General features: G+C 35.5%; 1 protein-coding gene and 1 long non-coding RNA gene across 2 annotated transcripts; one reads left to right on the forward strand and one right to left on the reverse strand.

Moving 5' to 3' along the window:
• Positions 1-1900: 1900 nt before the first annotated feature.
• Positions 1901-12185, reverse strand: LOC107585835 (IQ and AAA domain-containing protein 1). The gene is made up of 20 exons (XM_016272982.1): positions 12112-12185; positions 9896-11134; positions 9346-9673; positions 9150-9263; positions 8875-9060; positions 8684-8755; positions 7786-7991; positions 7602-7686; positions 6040-6144; positions 5797-5872; positions 5591-5697; positions 5288-5374; positions 5081-5142; positions 3903-3985; positions 3640-3747; positions 3322-3521; positions 3143-3229; positions 2879-3056; positions 2447-2685; positions 1901-2280 (listed from the first exon to the last, which is right to left on the reverse strand). The coding sequence occupies exons 2-20, from the start codon at positions 9904-9906 to the stop codon at positions 2161-2163; spliced, it is 2454 nt and encodes an 817-aa protein (XP_016128468.1). The 5' UTR covers positions 9907-11134; positions 12112-12185; the 3' UTR covers positions 1901-2160.
• A 380-nt stretch (positions 12186-12565) lies between these two features.
• LOC107585837 (uncharacterized) lies at positions 12566-18752 on the forward strand. The gene is made up of 4 exons (XR_001609292.1): positions 12566-12648; positions 13022-13288; positions 17419-17492; positions 18634-18752. It is a non-coding gene; the product is annotated as an uncharacterized lncRNA (long non-coding RNA).
• Positions 18753-20860: the final 2108 nt, after the last annotated feature.

A 20860-nucleotide genomic window follows, 5' to 3' on the forward strand; every position in this document is an offset into this window, starting at 1 on the left:
GACTAAATACTGTAAATGCACTACTTCACCTTTACAACTCTTTATTGCATTTAGTAAAGTCTGTCTGATGAGTTGCAAACATCCACCAAGCATGTGCAGAAGAAATCTCAACTCAAAGTGACATGGATGCAATATTACCGATGGCCCGAAGACACAATATAAATAGCAATTTGTTAAGGAACCAGGGCCATGTGAGGATGTGTTAGGTGAAATTAGAACTTGACGAAACAGCTGAACACTTCACCTAAGCTCACAGGTCCTTGTTTGGATCCCATCTCTGTGAGTTTCACATGTCCTTTGGTACTGTCTCTCTCTACCCTGCTGACAACAGATTTACCAAGTGCCATAAATCAACTCGAAGTCACCTTGTTGCTCACACTATTATATTGCATTGCACTCCATTATAATTGCTATAATTCTTATGATTATAATTCTTAGCAGTTCAACTTAAATCAATATAAATAGACTCAAACTATTTTATATACACATTGTCAGAATCATGCTTTAGAAATATATAAATAAACGTAAAGCAATTTGGCTAAATTCACTCTATAGTACCCATGACACAGTTGGAATGTAAGTGTAATTATAGGGAGAGCAAAAAATGCATGTCCTTCTGAACATCAATGATGTTGATGCTGTACAGCTTATTCCTGTATCATAAGTGAAATTAGCACCAAAACCTTATTTTTAACTTTGTGAAATCAGAGTGCACTGCACAAAAGTTCTACTTCTATAAAATATGCAGATCTACATGTTTACCAGGACTGAGTTGAACTGCTTTGAAAGAGTGGCTGTCCATTTGTTGATCTGAGATAATCCCTTAAACCCTAGACTGGGGGGCTGTCTCAGTTTCAGCCCAGACCAATCACAACTCCACATGTCTAACTGGGGCTGCAAAATCCCCTTCTCCCATTAGTTGTCCTTGATCTGAAGCACGTACTGTCTTTTCACCTCTATGTATGGACCCCAACAACCCACAGCAGACCCAGGAAGAATTCTTATACAGGGAAACTTATTAGCTTGACATTAATAAAAACACATTTTTAGTTCAGGTTCAGTTTAGTTTAGGATCAATAAGGGGTTATTATAATGAAATTAATCTATTTAATTAGCAAGGATTAATTAAATTGATCAAAACTGACATTAAAGAATTGCTACAAAACAATAAATAAATAAAACAATTTCCTGTTCCAAAAAATCCTGACAAAATATCATGTTTTCCACAAAAATATTAAGTGGCACAACTGTGTTCAGTACTAATAATGATAGGAAATGTTTACTGAGCACCAAATGAGCATATTAGGGAAAAAATGATTTCTGAAGGATTATGTAACACTGCACACTGAATGAACTGCTGAAAATTCTGCTTTGTCATCCAAGAATAAATTACATTTTAAAATACATTAAAATAGACATCAGTCATTTTAAAGTGTAAGAATATTTTACAATATTACTGTTTTCCTGTTCTTTTGATCAAACAAGTGCAGCCTTGGTGAGCATAAGAGACTACAAACTTTTGAACGGTAGTGTACAGGGAACGCTTTATACATAAATCTGCTGGACAGATCTAATGAAGTGGTGAAACACCAAAGTAAATGGCATGTAAATGTTTGTGTTTACCATAGATGTTTACATTACATTGGCCATTTTAACCCACCACAATAAGAATTTTACTGGTTAAAATAATTGAATCTGAATTTAATCTGATTTTAGCAGCCATCATATCTCTGACTGTTATATCACTCAGATTAATGTATCTTCATTATTTTTGTCCTACAGCACTTTGCATTTGAGGAGTAAGCATGTTAGCACTGACAGTGACACTTTCTTGTCAGTTGCAAAAATATTCAGGCTATGCCAGTTTACTGAGCGGAAGTACAGAGTGTTAGATACGATAAGCCCTGTGATCATGTTTTTCACGCTGGGGTTTACACTCTTAAATGGACTAGGAGATACGCCTTTCCTCTTTAATGGAGATGGTATCTGTGTATTTATAGACCCACAAGCTCTTTTCCACCCCTCAATTTGGATTTTAATCTACAACTGAACAAAAAACATGCATACTGTCATAAGATGATGTCATAAGCAAATTGATACATTTATTGGTAAAGGCAGGGAAATGTGGTACTATGGTTGCTCATGTTAACACTTATATTGTTACTTTTTTCCTTTCTTCTTGCCACCTTTGCTCCCTGTTTTTGAGGACTCTTCATCACCCTCTTTCCCTGAGGCAGCTTTAATTCTCTTCTTTCCAAGGGGAGTCTTGGCATACCAGTTCTATGGAGAAATTTTTTTTAATTTATTCTATATATATATATATAGAGAGAGAGAGAGAGAGAGAGAGAGAGAGAGAGAGAATACTAGAAATTATTGTCAAGTTAGCTTTTAAATTCAATGTGCAATGCAAAGAAATGGTATCAGATATTTGAGAGATTTTATTTACTTTTAATGCCTCTTCTTCCTCCTGAAACACAGGGTCGATTCTTGCAAGTGGAGACACAAACTCTGAGGCTGTTAGTGGACGTTTAGGAAATTGCTGAATGCGCCGTTCGGTCAAGATGCTACGCACCACCTGCACCATGTGACCTTGAGTGTAGCCATCAGAGATCTTTGCCAGAGAGCTGAGGTCCAGGGCACTGGTTACTTCTCCTCCATTCTTTTTTATCAGCTCTTTCCACATTACTGTGACAATATGCATGATTGGAAACACTGTGATTTTGCTTATTTTTCTTAAAATATAATATACACTATTTTAGGCTCAGTAAGTTTTTTTTTTTTTAAATAAATACGATAATTTAAATTGTAATTATGATTCAAAAATATTACAGATTTTTTTTTATCAAATAAATGCAGCCTTGGTAAGCACTTAGCTTACCGTATCTTGATGCATAGTCTGGCCGAGGTATGAGGATGATCTTATTGTAGAATTTGCACAAGGATTTCAGGTCTGCACTGTGTGGATCACTTGTCGTTCCTACTATTAAAACACAATCTTCTCCTTTGATGGACTTAAGGATCTTGGGTAAATCTTTCTTCAGACGTTTCGGATCTAACTGTGTCCCAAAATGAAAACAAAGGAAATAGTTCATTACATGTCATTTCACCACTAGAAAGATCACAAGTGGGTTACACTTTTTACCTCCTTCTCCTCTTTTGGTACTTTTTTGTAAAACATCTTTTCAGCTTCTCCAATCCATATTACAGAAGGCTGCATCAGTTTGGCAACCTGAACAGAATACAGAGTACAAAATACATCAAAATACCAACAATTAGCAGGCCAGTATCACAGATTTAGGCCAATTTCACATTAAACTTTACCTTAAACACCACATGCAGCATCATCTGCAATCCACTCTTGCCAGGGTATTTTCCAACCACATTTAAAGGTGAAAGGTCAAACAGATTGGCTCCAGTCTCCTGGCAAATGGCATGGACCAACATTTTCTTACCCACCCCTGATGGACCTACTAGCAGCATGGTCTTCACCAGGGGAGCCTTCTCATGCACTGCTTGGGAACCTATAGGACAAAGAACATTTTTTATTCGATCCATTTAGCTGGCCAGCTTGACAACATATGAAAAAGCTGGCATTTCAAAGGTAAAAATAAGAAAATCCTGAGCGATTAATTTACTCACCTAATGGTAAGACAGCATAGAGTGCTACAACTTGCCGAACATCAGATAAGGACGGCATAGGCTCAATGTCAGACTGTCGTAGAGTTGTGCCGAGATAGCTATAGTCCCCTTTAAAAACAGAGCAGGTGTGTATATACACTTACAGGAATGTATAACCCCATTTTAACTTATGAAAGGGCCAAATAAGTTTTAGAAGTGTCTGTTTCTCTTTTTTTTTCAAAATATGTAAATTTCTAAGAGAATTATAAACAGATTGTAAATACCAAGATAATCTTTTAGTTTAACATTATCTGCCTTTTTCAGCAATTCCTGTTCAACCAGCTCTTCAAACAGTGACTCAATGGTCCTAAAAATGAGAGAGAGAGAGAGAGAAAGAGAGAGAGAAAGAAAGAGAGGGAGAGAAAGAGAGAGAGAGTTTGATTAACTTGAGTTCAATGAGTTCACAATTTAAAAGTTTGGGGTCGGTAAGATTTTTAAAAATGTTTTTGAAAGAAGTCTCATGACAACAAGGCTGCATTCATGTGATCAAAATGGAATCAGGAAAAAACTTAATATTGTGAAATATTTTTACTATTTATTTCAAAACATAATTTAGCCTGGTACAGGAAAATTTTTCAGCAGCTACTGTACTGTATTACTTCAGCCTTCAGTGTTACATGACTCTTCAGAAATCATCTAATATGCTAATTTGGTGCACTTCTTATTATTTCTTAATATTATCAATACTGACAATAGTTGTGCTACTTAATATTTTTGTGGAAACTGATCTTTTTTCAGGATTCTTTTGATGATGAAAAGAACAGCATTTAATTAAACATCACTGTAAATGCCTTTACTCTCACTTTTGATCTATTTAATGCATATTTAATGCATATTTGCTGAATTAAAAGTATTAAATTCCTTTTTAAAAAAAGCTTACTGACTCCAAACTTGAACAGTAGTGTATTATTTAACATTTATGGGAAAAGTTCACTGAAAAATTATAATGTCATACTTTAAGTACTCATATTCAAACATGTTTAACTTTCTCCAGTGGAAAACAAAATATGAATTTCTGTGGTATATTCTGGCATTTCCATATAATAAAAGTGAATGGATATCATAAAAGTGCTTCATATAACTTGTGTATATTTTATATATTTCAAGTCTTCTAAATATAGTGCAAAAGTCATACAGTAAGGACCACTTTAATTGAGCATTTGTGTGTGTGTGTTTTTTGAAGCTTGAAAGCCTAACACAGGCTTTAGTCATCATTCATTTCAACTGCATGGAATAAACATCCAGTACAATGATTAGAAATGTCTCCTTTTGATTTCCATGGGGGGGGAAAGTCATACAGGTGTAAAACATAATGACAGTGAGTAATTAAAGTTAAAACTATCCCTTTAACCATTCCAAATTTTCAAAGACACGTAAAAAAAAAAACAATAAATAAAAAAACCTATCCGCTGTAAGGTCTTTGTCCTTCTTCTTCTTCTTTCCACTTTTTGATGCTTTCTTTTTCTGTGTAGTATGAAACAAAATGTACATAAAGACTAAGTTTTCAATTTCTTCATTTACGATGTGTAACAAAATACATACTGTATATAAAGTCAATGTCTCTGATGTTATCCAATAAATCCATGTAAACAGAAGGGATTTACTGTACTTTTGCAGCACCCTTGACCTTTCCGCTTTTTTCTTTATCCACAGCCAGCTTCCAATTAGCCAGTTCCTGTCTCATCAGTTCATCCACCTGAACAAGCAACAAAAACCGATGTCTCTGAAAGCTAGGATTAACGTTGATAAAAATGTTTGTGAGGGACACGTGGCCTTAAATGTTTGATCTCAGGGAGACTTTAAGAAGAAAAACGGCAGTAAATCTAAAACAGCACGTACACGCAGATCAGTTTAACAGCAGTAGCTGTAGTTTCACAACAAGCTAAAAGACATTCAGTGAACCATCAGTCACCTGTTTTCTTATTTCCACCTCAATCTCTTTTCTTTTTTCCTCCTTGATCAGCTCCAGCTCGTGTCTTTGACTAAAATTCTTGGTCTCATTTCTGTTTTTCCAAACCTCTGCAGATCAGATGAGATAATCACACTCACACCCTCTCTCTTGTGAATGATATGTTGTTACTGTAACACACAAATGTTTAAATATTCAATTTTCCTTGCCAGAAAATGTCTTGTGTCCCCTCTCAATATCTTCCAGATAGGCAGATGGTAGCATCTTCAGTCCAGGCTCTTCCTCCTGTGATAGTACAATTATGTTACATATTAGAAGAACTACACTCAATGTGATATACAGTAGAGAAATACTTGGTAATCATATTCAGTAATGTTCTTTGCAGTGTTTTCCTATTTACTATTTTGTCATTGTGGTTAGTGTGCATGTCAAGTCCTTTCCTCAATTCTTACCTCGTCATCGACTTTCTCTTTCTTTCCTTTTTCTTTTGTCTCCTCCTTGCCCTTTGGTTTTTTGTTGGCATCTTCCTCCTCCTTTGCTGCCAGTTCTTCTGCCAGCTTCAAAGGAAGACATTATTGTGTCAACGAAAACATGACAAACATGACAGTTTTCTTTAATCATAATCATACTGAATAGGATGGGTAAAGAACATCCCATATATATATACATAGGTTTTGGTCAAAGATGAACATATACATCAGGTAAAATAAGTATCGAACACGTCACCATTTGTCTCAATAAATATATTTCTAAAGGTGCGCTTGAAATTTTCACCAGATGTCGGTAACAACCCAAGTAATCCATACAAACAAAGAAAACGTCTCGGGTTACTTATGTAACCATGGTTCCCTGAGTAGGGAACGAGACACTGCGTCAATAAGTTCAGAAATTAAGTTATGTGTAATAAAATTGAATGACCCAGGGATAAAGTATTGAACACACTTACTGAAATTTATTTAATACTTCGTACAAAAGCCTTTGCTGGTAATGACAGCTTCAAGACACCTCCTGTATGGAGAAACTAGTCGCATGCATTGCTCAGGTGTGATTTTGGCCCATTCTTCCACAGAGTCTTCAAATCTTGAAAGTTCTGTGGTGTTTTTGGGGTGATGTGCAATGCCATTTGACCTCCAAACATGGTGTGTATTATGGCATCCAAAGAGTTTAATTTTGGTCTCATCTGACCAGACTATATTCTCCCAGTATTTCACAGGCTTGTCTAAATGTTGTGCAGCAAACTTTAAACAAGCTTCAACATGCTTTTTCTTCAGCAATGGAGTCTTGCATGGTGAGGGTGTATACAGGATACAGTACATTACTTACTGTTTTCTTTGAAACAATTGAACCTGCTAACTCCAGGTCTTTCTGAAGCCCTCTACAAGTGGTCCTTGGCTCTTAGACAACTCTTCTGATAATTATTTTCCCTCCTCTGTCAGAAATCTTGCGAGGAGCACCTAGTCGTGGCCGGTTTATGGAAAAATAATGTTCTTTCCACTTCCGGATTATGGCCCCTACAGTGCTCACTGGAACATTCAGGAGTATTGAAATCCTTCTCTAACCAATGCCATCAGTATGTTTTGCAAAAATAAGGTTGCGAGGGTCTTGAGAGAGCTCTTTGCTTTTACCCATCATGAAATGTTTCTTGTGTGACACGTTGGTAATGAGACACCTTTTTATAGGACATCAGTTGGGACTGAACCAGCTAATATTAATTTCCACTGACAAGGGGCAGGATTGCTTTCTAATTACTGATAGACTTCAGCTGGTGTCTTGGCTTTCCATGCCTTTTTGCACCTCCCTTTCTTCATGTGTTCAGTACTTTTTCCCTGTGTCATTCCACTTTATTACACAGAACTTACTTTGTGAACTTATTTGTTTAGTTTTCTTTGTATGTATGGATTACTTGGGTTGTTACCGACATCTGGTGAAACTTTCATGTCAACAGCACCTTTAGAAATATATTTACTGAGAAAAATGTGACGTGTTCAATACTTATTTTACCCGCTGTATTTACCTCCTCAGGTGTTTTCTCTGCGAATATAAGAGCTGAGCCTCCATTCTCCTCCTCTGGGTAGTCAGGAAATGAGCCTGTTGCATCACTATTCACAAGTACTCATTTTAATGTTGATAACATATGCTCAGTAAAACACCAAGGTAATATTAATTGTGTGCCACCATCAGCAAGGGATCCCACTCACCGGCACTCAATGAACCACTGTCGGATCTGATCTTTCATGGTCTCCTTCATTTCTGGGCCCTCCACTTCCCTGAGCTGATAAATAACAGATCCAATGGATTTCTGATAGTCATCTTCATGTTCGTCTTGTCTGGTCCGCCTGTTGGCCTCGTTGTTTAAAGCGTCCAGTTCGGTTTGGGATGGATAGAACAGTTTTGGATCCATGGCCTGAAGAAGGCACAGCCAGAGAATGAAATAAAAAGAAACAGTATTAGAGTTCCATCTACTGGTGGCAACACGGTGGTTGTATACTCACTATGTAGTCAAGCTGCAGAAGCACAATGAACTCCAAAATATTTATGACTTACTTGAAATATTTATGTTTGACTATTAATACAAAGCTGGTACCTTTGTTAATGTACTTTGCATGTATTATAAAGCACCCAAAAAGTACCTCTTTATTCAGCAAGGATTGATTAAAAGTAACAGTAAAAAAAACTTTTACACTGTTGCAAAAAAGAAAATCTATATAAAATAAATGCTTTGTTTTTTGTTGTTGTTTTTTTTCATTCAACACTTATAATAAAAATAAATATTTCTTGAGCAACAAATTAGCATATTAGGATGATTTCTGAAGGATAATCTGACACTGAAGACTGGAGCGATGGCTGATAAAAATTCATCTTTGCCATCACAGGAATAAACTACATTTTGAAATATAATCAAATAGAAACGTTTTTATAAACTGTAATATTTCACAACATTTTACATAAAAGTTTCACAATATTTCATTGCTGTTTTACTGTATTTTTGATCAAATAAATGCAGTCTTGGTCCGCATAAGAGACTTCTTTCAAACACATCAAAATAACTTATCAACCCTAAAGTTTTGAATGGTAGAGATACATAATTCATTTTACCATTCCAAGAAATATAATTTCCTCTTCACGTAGCCTTTTTGTAATTTTTCTTTGCATGAAACCTCTCCACACCTAAACAGAGATTAGAATTAGTTTAAGAAATGTACTGTATTTCTAAACTTTTTTTAGTGTAAACTAATAGTAATACATTAATTATAACTATTTTGTGTGAACATAATAGTATATTTTACCTTCTGGATACAAACTGCGGCCTGGTCAGTGCTAACTGCCTCTTGTTCCTCAGCTCTCCTCTGTCTCTCAGAGTCTCTATGGATCTCTCGCATGAACTTTGCCCTCAGTCGTCCTTGCCGTGCTCTTTCAGCCACTTGGATGATTTTAATGGCCCTCTCCAGAGTCAACATGCGCATTACAGGAGGCTTTGGAAGGCAAGAGAAGTCATGTAAGCACAAACCAATGCAATTATTGTTGTTTATGATGAAACATGAGCAATTGAACTCTTTCCTGCCTTTTCTGTCACATCCATTTGGTTTAATATAGCAGCAAACATTCTTTCTCTGTCCTGCAGCACTTTGTTCCGCTCCCAAATGAAATACCTGGGAACTGGAATCTCAAGGTCCTCCTTTGACAAACATGATTGAAATGATGATGGTTTACGGTTTAAATACATTTATTAAGTCCGTTACAGCACTAAAGACACTCACAGGGGTTAGTTTCAGGTCTTGGATGATGTCATCCATGTAGTGGTACTCAGAAAATTCCTTTTCCACCATTTCGTTCTTGAGCTCCAGAACACGGCCTATCACACTGTCCAGCACCTGCCGAATCGCACGCCTCTTTTGGGGGTGAACGCTTTGGTCATAAGCCTCTTCTAGCTGCCTGAAGATCTGCACATAGCGGACATAGAAGGTGGCGAGCCTTTGGAAGAACACCACTCTGTCTCTCTCAGGACGGGGAGGTTCTTCTGGGAGTTCTTCGTCCAGCAAACAGCTGAGCTCCTCATGAGCTTCAGACCAAAGTGTATTGTATGTGCTGTCAGAGACAAACTGTTTTACTCATTGGATTGATGCATACAAGTTAAGCTATTTATATGAGAATAAAATTCAATCATATATATCTTAACCTTAAATTAAACATGAAAGAGACTGTATGTTGTAACATTTAGAAGAATTACTAACACAGACATTTTACAATTTACATTTTTGAGGCAATCATTTCTTGCAAGCACATTTACTGTCACTGTAACCTACAAACCTGTGCGACATCGTTTGATAAAATCTCTACGGTTCCTTTGTATCGCAGGAGTTACTGCATTTCCTCTCCACGTCTATCACAAATAACAGTCTGTAGCGGTAGTTAAAACATCCACTTTTTGGGGCTAAAGATAAAGTTATTAACAGTTAGAACGACACTCCCGACAACAAATAATGCGACTCTTGAATTAAATTCATTTCTAGAGCAGTAGGAATTGGATACATGGCTGACTAACTTGCCTGAAAGTTGTTGTCAACTTGTTTCTAAGGTAACGGTTGCGCAGAACGGTAGAAGATCAAATGTCGAACGGAAATTTGGCCCGCTGATTGAATTAACGTTACATCAACGTTTTGCCTGACAGATGTCATTAATGTACACATATATGATGTTGTTGGCATGTACTCTCGTTAAATAAAATATAACATTAGTGGAATATAATATTAGATCACTGGAAATAATTAGTGGTTAACGTCATATTATGCGACTAAATATAACTTCCGAGGAGAGTTTACTGACTATGCCTTCAAGTGGAACAAATGGTGCAACCGAATTACCAATATAGTTGTTAGTTGCAATTTGCAAACTAACTTTATTATTTGTTTATTGTGAGTTATTAAGCCCCTAGTATGCACGTGACATTTTGACATCTTAACAACAGGTGCGCGAAAATTCCTAGAATTTAATTCGGCATTTAATATAAATACAAGTTTACAGCTTAATTCAAAATCATATTTATTGACGAACTAATATAAAAACTGTAAAAATGTGTTTGTATGCACTTATAGACTACTGTGGACGCATGGGGGAAAGGCGATATTACTTGTAGTTTGAAAACACACCGCTTGATGTCGCCAAGTACAACATCTTTATTGCTTGTCCGTAAGTGAGGCTTTAAAACATCCTAAATAGACTACAGCATTCCAATAATCATATGTCTTAGGTATTTAGTTAAAGGCCATATTAGGACAGCGATCAGTGTAGCCTCTATCTGTGCTGAGATTAAGCTTTGCAATGCAGAAAATGCAGCATTCCATTGTCATGACCGTATGTAAAGTTAAAAAGTTACTTCAAAAGTAAAGCAGTTTGAAATGTCCTCATGCAAATGTGACATTTAAGTATCTGAAGATTATTTTTTTCTGTTCCTAATGTCAGTATGAACCCAGTGTGCATCTTGAAGTCAGGAGGGAGCAAGGCAGTTTCCTTCAAATTCCCATATGAGAAGCATGTTCAGTGACATCCCTGTAAGAGCGACAAGAGCTGTGTGAAACTGTTTGTCTTTTCACATTGTACTTTTTTTTTTTACATGGATTCAACAGAGAAGGAGTTTACAACTTTTCTACACCCAGGGATCCCCTGGATAGATCATTAATGTCATCAGTCTAGGGTTAATGGGTAGATCACAGTTTTAAACTATTGTCACTTTAATTATTGTCACTATTATTTCACAATTATAGGATTGTCCACCACCCAGACTTTTTAATTTCTCCTAAAAAGTGTCTACTTTTTTTGATTGTTTGTTTTCTTAGGGCATTTCAGAATTTAAATTCATAACAATTTCTTATTATTTATATAATTTGCAATTAATAAGCCAAGGTTAGTATAGTTTTTTTGTTATTTATTTTTGTTAAAATGTACATTTGTTTGGTATTTATGTATAGGCTACATTTTTATTTATGTTTTAATAGTAAATAACTGCTGTACATTATTATTATTATTAGTAGTAGTAGTAGTAGTAGTAGTAGTAGTATATAATATTGCCATCAATGCCACCATTCTTTTTTTTTAAATCTATTTTTGTACTTTGCAATTAATACAAGCCAAGTTTCATCTTCCCTTAAAGAATGTAATTACCATCACACATAATTACGCACATACAAACTCGATATCAAACTTGAAGGCCAGATTTCCAGAACATGACCCCTGCAGGACCTTCACAGACCCCCGTGGGGAAAACTCTGGCTACAGAGAAATATTAAGAAGCTTAAAGCAATAATCAAGGTTCGAGTGCTTTACATAAGGCGTGAGAACAGGTTGAAATAATGTGATAATTTATTAAATATTCATGCTCAATTATCATTTTAATCAGACCATTGATCTGTGTTTGCTTGTTATTACATACAAAAGTTAAGAACCTTGGAATGTATGCGTTAAGCGTGTAATACCAGCACAAAGCCAAGTGCAAACTTCAGTTGGGAGGTGGAACAAGCGGGGCTTACCAGGATAGCGCGCTTAGTGCAGTCACAAGACCCGACCATCCATGAACAAAAACATCCAGGCGTAATTTTCACAGCTCGACTACATTTAAGCAAGTATATCTGGATATATGGATACTTGAGGTACCCCATCATTTCCCTGGGGGGACATGGCGCGATGGATATCTCCAAGAACATTTACGCGTCCAGCCCTCTGCCAGCTATGAATCTTTTAATAAACCGCAGAGAGGAGTTTTGAGACACTTTTTATAGTTATCTGAACTTCTGTGATGAATTTGAAACGAAAGGAGGGGCGAATGTCAAAGGAACTGACCACGAGTTGAGGAAAAAAAAAACCTAAGGGAAAGAGGTCTACATTTGCCACCCACCCGAAATCGATTGTATTACATTCTAGAAGCTTCGCACTTGACGTATAAAAACAAGACGCATGTTCTCAAGAAAGACACGAGACAACAGGAACTGTTGGAAGATATATTTTTCTCTGACAACTCTGAGTGCACATCATTAGAGGTAGAAACACCTACCAATATATATATTCGCGTAAGTTTCTATTTATGTTTGCTTATGTGAATACATACTTTAAGATTATAGTATATAGTGAATTGATTATTTCTCAGATTTCAAAACGTTTAAACGTAGCATAGACAATGAAGAATAGTTGGATTTGGGTCATTTCATGTACATTTAGGTACAGTTGTATTATTTATTTATTTAGTTTTGCCTTTATTTGCAGAAAGTACAGAGTGTAAACAGGTCGAGAGTTTTAGGTAGGACTCGAATCTGGATGTAATATTTACTGCATAAACACTGGACCACTGCGCCACTGCTCTGACATCTGCGTATTTTACGCACGGTCAGAACTTTTAGTACGAGGATGTAATGGCTATGTTTGCTTGTTTTGTTCGTTTATCAGGCTGGAAAGCCATGCGGGCTGAGAAGAGAAGGCACATATTGTTGAGTATGATTCTTTTGCTCATCACCTCCAGCCAATGCATGGACAGCAAGGAGGTAAAGGAGTCGGAAAGGAAAACTCTGCTTAATCTAATCCTGCAAGTGATCGAGGACAAGCCCGCGTCCAGACGCGTCACCAGTGGCCTCTACTCTGTATCTCAAGATGTGAAGTTTTCCTCTCGTGAAAAGACTCCACATTTGTCCAAGCCGGACAACAGCAGACCATTAGGTAAGCTGATTTGAGATCAGGTGATGATACAAAAGTAATCCTGGGCATTAACTACTTCCTGTTAGTGGGAGTTTTTTCGTGCATATCAACTGCACTTTTAATGCTTTAATCACTTAATGCATGGACAGCTGTTCATATGTTGCCTTACATATCATGATTGAATTGCAAAGACAAGAACATAACCTGTATTCTTTGAGTAATTTTGAAAAAAAAGTTCAGCACAAAAGGACATGAAATTGGATTAAGATCTGCAGAGTGAAGTAAAATGAATGCTCATGTTAGACAGATCACATAATGTAGAACTCATCAGTGTAGATCTAAGAAGCGCTCAGAGACAAGTTTAAAAGCTTGAGAAATCGTGATGCTGGTTGTCATGTAATGTGTGCTGATGATCTGCACTTTGTGAGTAACGACTTGGTTAACGCATTTATTAAGTCAAAACAATTATTTCATATGATTAATCAACCTGACCTCACTAAAGAAACAGCATTGATTGAACAGCAAGAAATGATTCTCAATTGTACGTTTAGACACTGACATTTCCATGTGTCTAACAAATATAACATTTGAAATATGGCTTTTTAGAACTTTTTGATGTTATGTGGTCTTTACTTATTTATAATTGCTGTATACTGTTACATTCCCCAGCCCCCCAGCATATGTGTTGCTTAACAAATGTGTTGTGCAGTCACATTCTACCTCTGTATACCAACAAGAATGGATTGCTTTAAACAAAAGCCAGATGCCTGTCCATCCTTGTCAATTACTTTCGTGCTTTCTGAGACACCATTAATAGATAAGACCCCCGTAATAGATAAGAGCCCCATCTACATTTGTAATGGTAAACATGGTCATTGTCACGTGACCCTCCAGGATGGTCAGTTGTAAAAGGGTTTGAAACGAATAACTTCAGTCTTATCTTAGTACAGCAAATATAGTAGAATTAAGATGAATATATATACACTGCCGTTCAAAAATTTGGGATCAGTAAGACTTGTAATGTTTTTTAAAGAAGTCTCTTATGCTCATCAAGGCTGCATTTATTTGATCAAAAATACAGAAAAAAAATTTAATCTTGCAAAATGATATTACAATATAAAATAATGGTTTCTATTTTAATATCCATTAAAATATCATTTATTTCTGTGAAGCTGAATTTCCATCAGCCATTACTCCAGTATAAAGTGTCACATGATCCTTAAGAAATGTTTATAATATGCTGATTTATTATTAGAATTATCAATGTTGGCAACAGTTGTGCTGACAAATATTTATTTGGAAACTGCGATACTTTTTTCAGGATTCTTTAATGAATAAAAAGTTAAAAAGAACAGCAATTATTCAAAATATACATCTTTTCTAACAATATAAATCTTTGCTATCACTTCTTAACAATTAAACACATCCTTGCTGAATAAAAGTTTTAATTTCTTTCAAGAAAAGAAAGAATAAAAATTTACTGACCCCAAACTTTTGAACTGTAGTGTATATTGTTAGAAAATATTTCTATTTTAAATAAATGCTCTTCTTTTTAAATTTTTATTCATCAAAGTATCCTGAAAAAAAGTACCACAGGTTCTAAAAAAATATTAAGCAGCACAACAGTTTCCAGCACTGATAATAAACCAGCATATTAGAATGATTTCTGAAGGATCATGTGACACTTTACACTGGAGTAATGGCTGATGGAAATTCAGCTTTGCATCACAGGAATACATTCGATTTTAATGTATATTAAAATAGAACAACGTTATTTGTGCCTTTAAATTGTATGTACTTGAGATTGTTCATGCTGGAATAATAATACGTGCTTATTGGTGTAATTTTCCAAAGAGTTTTGCCATTTGTGCTGAACTTAATATGTGTCATTTAACAGCAACTACTGAATGTTCCATGTCACATCTAGAAGCTGTCCCGTGTTTTGATGTGTTCGGAGGCATTTTAGCATTTCTGTTACTCTTGGGAATAGTTTATTATACTCAAATACAGACAAAGACTTGTTTTTTTTTTGTTGCTATTACGTGGTTTCTTCACTGCTGTGATACCCCATTACTTAATTTAATTATAAAACAAATTTCATGAAATTTTGACAGTGCCAGTTTTCTGGTTGGGCTGATTCTATTTAAATGTCTTAGTCATAACAAAAAATAAAACTGATTGACGTGTTGTTACACAGAATTTGTGTGCCAAAGAAAAATTACACCCATAAACATCTGCTATTGCTGATCTGGATGACCTTTGAATGAGTTTATTGCCTTTAAAGTTTTGCAATGAGAATGATTTTAATCTAGTGAAAACATGCTAGTTTTGAAAACTGAGTTGATTATGGAGATTTATATAATCTAAACAGTCAACACACTGCACTGTACTGTACCCTTCTGAATAGAACAGCCCATTAGTATAGGCATTTAGTCATCTTATGTAAGACTCAGGTGCGACAACACGCGTATAGACCTGGAATTATCTTGATGGGTGTTTAATAGTGCATCATCTCCATGATTTTCTTATTAAAAATGGAAAAGAATGGCCCTCAGTAGAAGAATCTGTGTAGACATCGAAAAGGTAGAAAGTCACTGTATTTTGAATGAAAGAGGAACTCATTCATAACACAGTGTTGGTTATCCTACATTCTGAGGCAGGTTAAAATTAGCTGCTGCATGGATTTGTGGACCTGACATTGATAGGCATTACAACTTTGCATGCAATAATCTCCTTACTTCGATAGGCTGGAACTGATATGGTCTACATGTGGGGACGGTGTCCCAGGGTCGGGCGGGCCACAGATTGTACATAAGTCTATGTTTCTCAAACTGCTTCAGTTTGAGAGGAAGCTACTTGGTGAGTCTGTTTTGTTCACCCACAGTATCGATCGCTTATTTCAGTTTCTTTAAGAATGGTCAAATTGCTAATTAATATCCAGTATGAGTTAAAAGAACACATTTCTGGTTTGGTATCGATGAAGGGGTATATTTACTAGCTTTGAGTCTTATTGATTAGGCTGGGTACAGTGGTTTAGAGTTTTCCATTAAATAACACTTATCTAAAGGCACAGCTAAAGTGTTACTCTGTATAGAGAGCATAAATGTCCAAACAAATCAAGGCTCCTTTTCTTCAATTGTACTACATTTTATATTTTACAAAATAAAAGACAAACCAGCTTCCCATAGTGATGATCAGATTTATATTTTGGGTCACAACAGATGCCTGTTTCCTCTAGACAATGGCCGTTCAAGTGTTTTGTTTGATTTTTCTTGAGTAAAAACACTTGTGTGTTAGTGGCCAGCGATGTATTGTGAACTTGCTTCACGACCCTCCTCTGTGGTTCTCAGAAGGAAGAATTGTGAAATTCAACCTTAGAAACTGTGGATTTTTCTCTTCTAAATCAGGATCTATGAATTATTGAAAGTAGTAGTAAAGAAAGTACAGCATGCGTATGACAAAGAGATATTATTTGGTATGATGGGCTTTGTAAACATGCAAATCCAACCAGCTGTATGTGAGTATTTGGCAGCCACAAGGAACGCTGGGAATGACAAATGCATAATAATTCATACGTAAATCAGAGTTTCTGTCTTCCAGAGCATTTTTATGACATAAATGCTCCCTAAACTGCAGTAAACTTAACACAAGATACGTTTTCATGTATGGCAACGGCGAATTCAAAGCCATTTCACGCCGTATACTTTCAAGATACTTTGTAGTGTTTGAGTTCTGCTTTGACAGTGTCACTTTTAAACGGGATGGAGGGAAACGTGGCAGTACCTTGAGAGAAAATGATGGCAACGGTGCTTGGAACAGGACAGCAATGGGATGTTCAGACTTCACAAACACCATTAAGGGTGGAAGCATGTGGTGCTTGAACCCACACAGTCATTTTAGGCCATCAAGTACATTACTGGGGCAGAGATGAAGCTATTTACAGGGATCCATCTAACCCTTAGCCATGTTCATACTCTATACGTCACCCCGTGATGGCATGAGAGCTCCACTTAAAACTGAATTTCATCAGTGCGTTTGAAGTGGTGACGTGTGCTTCATGTCACACAGCACAAGCCAGAGTGTCAATGTCTGTTTAACATTGTGAAAGCGAAAATTCCTTGTTTTCATTTCTTTTGTCTTGTCCCCAACAGATTATAAAAGATGTGCACGATTGCTAACGAGGCTAGCTATGAGTCCCCTTTGCACACAATCATAGAAACCGCATGTAAGTACAAAGCTGCTTTAACACATGTAATTATGAGTATATAAACTATTATTTGTATATTTATTATGTGTTTGTGTGTATTTATTATTGTCTGAAACGGCAAGATTTGTAACATGATAGCCAAGCCTGCTCCCGGTTACTGTTGGGAAAGTTTTGCATGTTTCCTTAACTGAAACCTTAGAAGAAATATTGAGTAAGATATAATGTCAGTTTAATCATGGCCATCTGGTACATTCTGAGGCATGCAGTTAATGCACGGTTCACACAGGCAGAATAGAACTTCCAGAGAGGCATAAATTTGCATTGTAATATGCGTGCAACTAATCACTTTGAAGTAATTATATACAAAGTGATGTAACAAAGTCTCCCAAGAGTTCATGTTCTGGCAACTGAAATTTAAATGTATAAAGTCTTAAAGAAACTGATTCTGATTTCAGATTTATGTCTGTATAATTGATAAGAAAAGCAATGCACAAGCTTGGATCTAGCAGACTCTTCCTGTCCTGTGATATTTTTCCTTTTTGCCAAGTTGCAGTTGCCTAATGCATTTTTTCTGATAGATCAAATAATTGTATATTAGATTGTGTAATAAAGTGATTAAATAACAATCTTGGCAAGTCAATCCGAGCTCATGTGTCAAAGAATCAAACATTGTTCATTTAATTCCTAGAAACATATTCAAAATAGTTCACCTCCAAACTGTGACGCTGGGATCAGTCTGTGCTGTGACATAATCAGCTGGAATGAGACATTCAAAGAACCTGTTAGTGAAAGGTGAAAGAATCCATTACCAATCTGAATGTCAAATGATAGGGCTGGTGAATTATGGTGGTTTTATTAGGTTATGATTACTCTTGCTCAGACTGGTTTTCCTCTGAATCAATTAGAAATGGTTAAATTGCCTTTTATGACGTGAATAAGTGATTTCCATTGAAGTGGAGAGAAATTAATTCAAGTCTGAAGTTCATTGTTTCTGTGTATGACAGGTTGAGCTGGTTGAGGAACTTAATTTCGTACGCTGTCTTCCTCATACTTTTTTCTAACTGTAACCGAATCCTAAAAGTATTCATTTAAAATATAAAGGAAATTTTAATATGATTAAATCTTAAAATAATTCTGTTTAATTCTGTATGTGTCGTAGGTCCTGAGGATATAAACGAAGAAACTCCAGAGATGTTGGAGTAAATTATTTTTTCCAAGGAAGTGCCTTCAAATCACTGCAATTAACTGTCATTGTTTTCATGTCATTTCCATTTACAAAGTGTAATTGTTCTATAATAATAATTAAAAAATTTTTTTTTGCTTTTTATCATAATTTATGTTTGTTTTAAAATGCTCTTAAAATATAGTTTTGTTTAATAGCTTTGCTTTTTATATTATGAGTTTTAAAGAAAGTATTATTTATCTTTGCAGCCAATTATTTATTTAAATGATTTGTAAATATTCTGTCCTGATTGCATTTGAATATGTATCTCATTAAGCCACCATTACTCAAATATATTTCTGTTCCAAATATATTATTTCAAATCTAAATATTTTATTTCATTCCTTACACTTTAAAAAAAGGATTGTGAAAGTTTCTTACCATGCTGTCATTTCCATGATATCTACCATTGGCACTTATTGAAATTCAAATGATGAATTATTTTGAATTATGAAAACACATTGTTTGATAACAATGGTAATATTGCACTGATGCTTTGAAAGAATAAAAACATTCAAACACAATATTTGATTTCCTATTTTTTTTCCCTTCTCCTTTTAATTAATTCAAATTTTATTAAAACATTCATTCTAAAACGGTTTGATCTGATGATATATTTCTCTAAAGCATTCCTGTGGCTGATAATAAATTACTCGAGCATAAAAACATCATATTTTGTGTTTCTTTTAGCTTATTTTGTTGGATGATTGATTGGAATATGGGTTATCAACTATTATGAAATCTGCTCCATTGCAGTAATTGAGCAGATTTCATAACAGCTGACAACCCATTTCTTCTGTATCAGGGGGGAACATAAGATCATAAATCTCTCACAATATCACATTCATATATCCCAACGGTGGGCACCAAGTCTCTGTCACTCTTAAATGTCTTGTTTGACTTAATTGCTTACATGCTTGTATAATACTTCTTTATATGTGCTGTCATGCGATTTGATTTGCACCGTTATTTTTACTTTATGTATGTATTTATTTTTAGAGTAGAGATCAGTTCAGAGTCATAGTTCTGTAATTGTTTATCAGGATTTCGAAAGTTGCTTATCTTGACTTTGTCTTGGATTAAAGTAATTTATCTGTTTGTTTTCAACAGCTTTGCAGATACAACATGGCTACAGTGTGTCTTTTTTAGCACTGGAGTAAGACTCCATATGAGAAAGTCTTAAAAGTAAAGCACACAAACAAGAGTGGACCCTTTCAAATGAGCAAATAAACAGAGAATATTCACTCTTGGAGATCCTGTTCTCATATTAGAAATGACAAACATTTTGTCTTCCCCTTCTGTTGGTGTTACTAAAATGATGCAAATAAGATACTTTTGAGATCCACTAAAACTGTGGCTTTATCTATATCTCCATCGTAATCAAATATTTCCCTGATCTGATCTGGATGGTTATTAACACAAACATGAAATGTGGCCTTGAGCTGTGTTTAATTGTTGTTTAGAGTGTGACATAAACATTAAAGCAATGCTGCGCCAGAACTCACAGTGCTACAAATTCTCACGCCAGAATGTCTCTGAAAACTTATCAAATTAATTAGTATGGCAAATGCATGACAGGATCTTGCTTATCAGACATATTTGTCTTTCATTCTGTCTAAAAGGGTCATATGCCTTTTTTTTTTTTTTACAGTTCCATGTTCATTTATAACGCTATTTTTTTCTTTAATTTTTTGAGTTTTTAATGAACATTTCCCACTCTTTCTCTGACCCTAGAAAGCCGTAAAACTGATACATTTTTATATTACTTTTCTGGCTGCTGTGCCTTTAAGACTCCTTAACACTACTTTGCATGTGCAATGAGTAAAAGCAGACGTCATTGACGTGTAATGTGAATTTTCAAATGTATTTATCTAGCCTATATGACGTCAAAAAGTTTCCTCTTTTTTTTTTTTTGCAGATTAGTAGCCTATCAATTAATCTTACTTCTTCATTTTGGAAGGAAGCTTCTAAATAGCAATCAAAAAAATCTAGATCAAAAGATTAGCTTGATTCTTCATGATATGACCCCTTTTAAGTGTTCTTAATAAACCAAAACCCTCTCCACAGATTTTGATGAATGTGAACTTATGAACGTTTTACGTCGCTGACGCCACCAGCTTTCTGCCAAAAAAATGGGATTCTCACTCCAGCGCTCCTCAGTGAA

Source organism: Sinocyclocheilus grahami, unplaced genomic scaffold (genome assembly GCF_001515645.1).
Source record: "Sinocyclocheilus grahami isolate Dianchi unplaced genomic scaffold, SAMN03320097.WGS_v1.1 scaffold75.1, whole genome shotgun sequence".
NCBI lineage: Eukaryota > Metazoa > Chordata > Actinopteri > Cypriniformes > Cyprinidae > Sinocyclocheilus > Sinocyclocheilus grahami.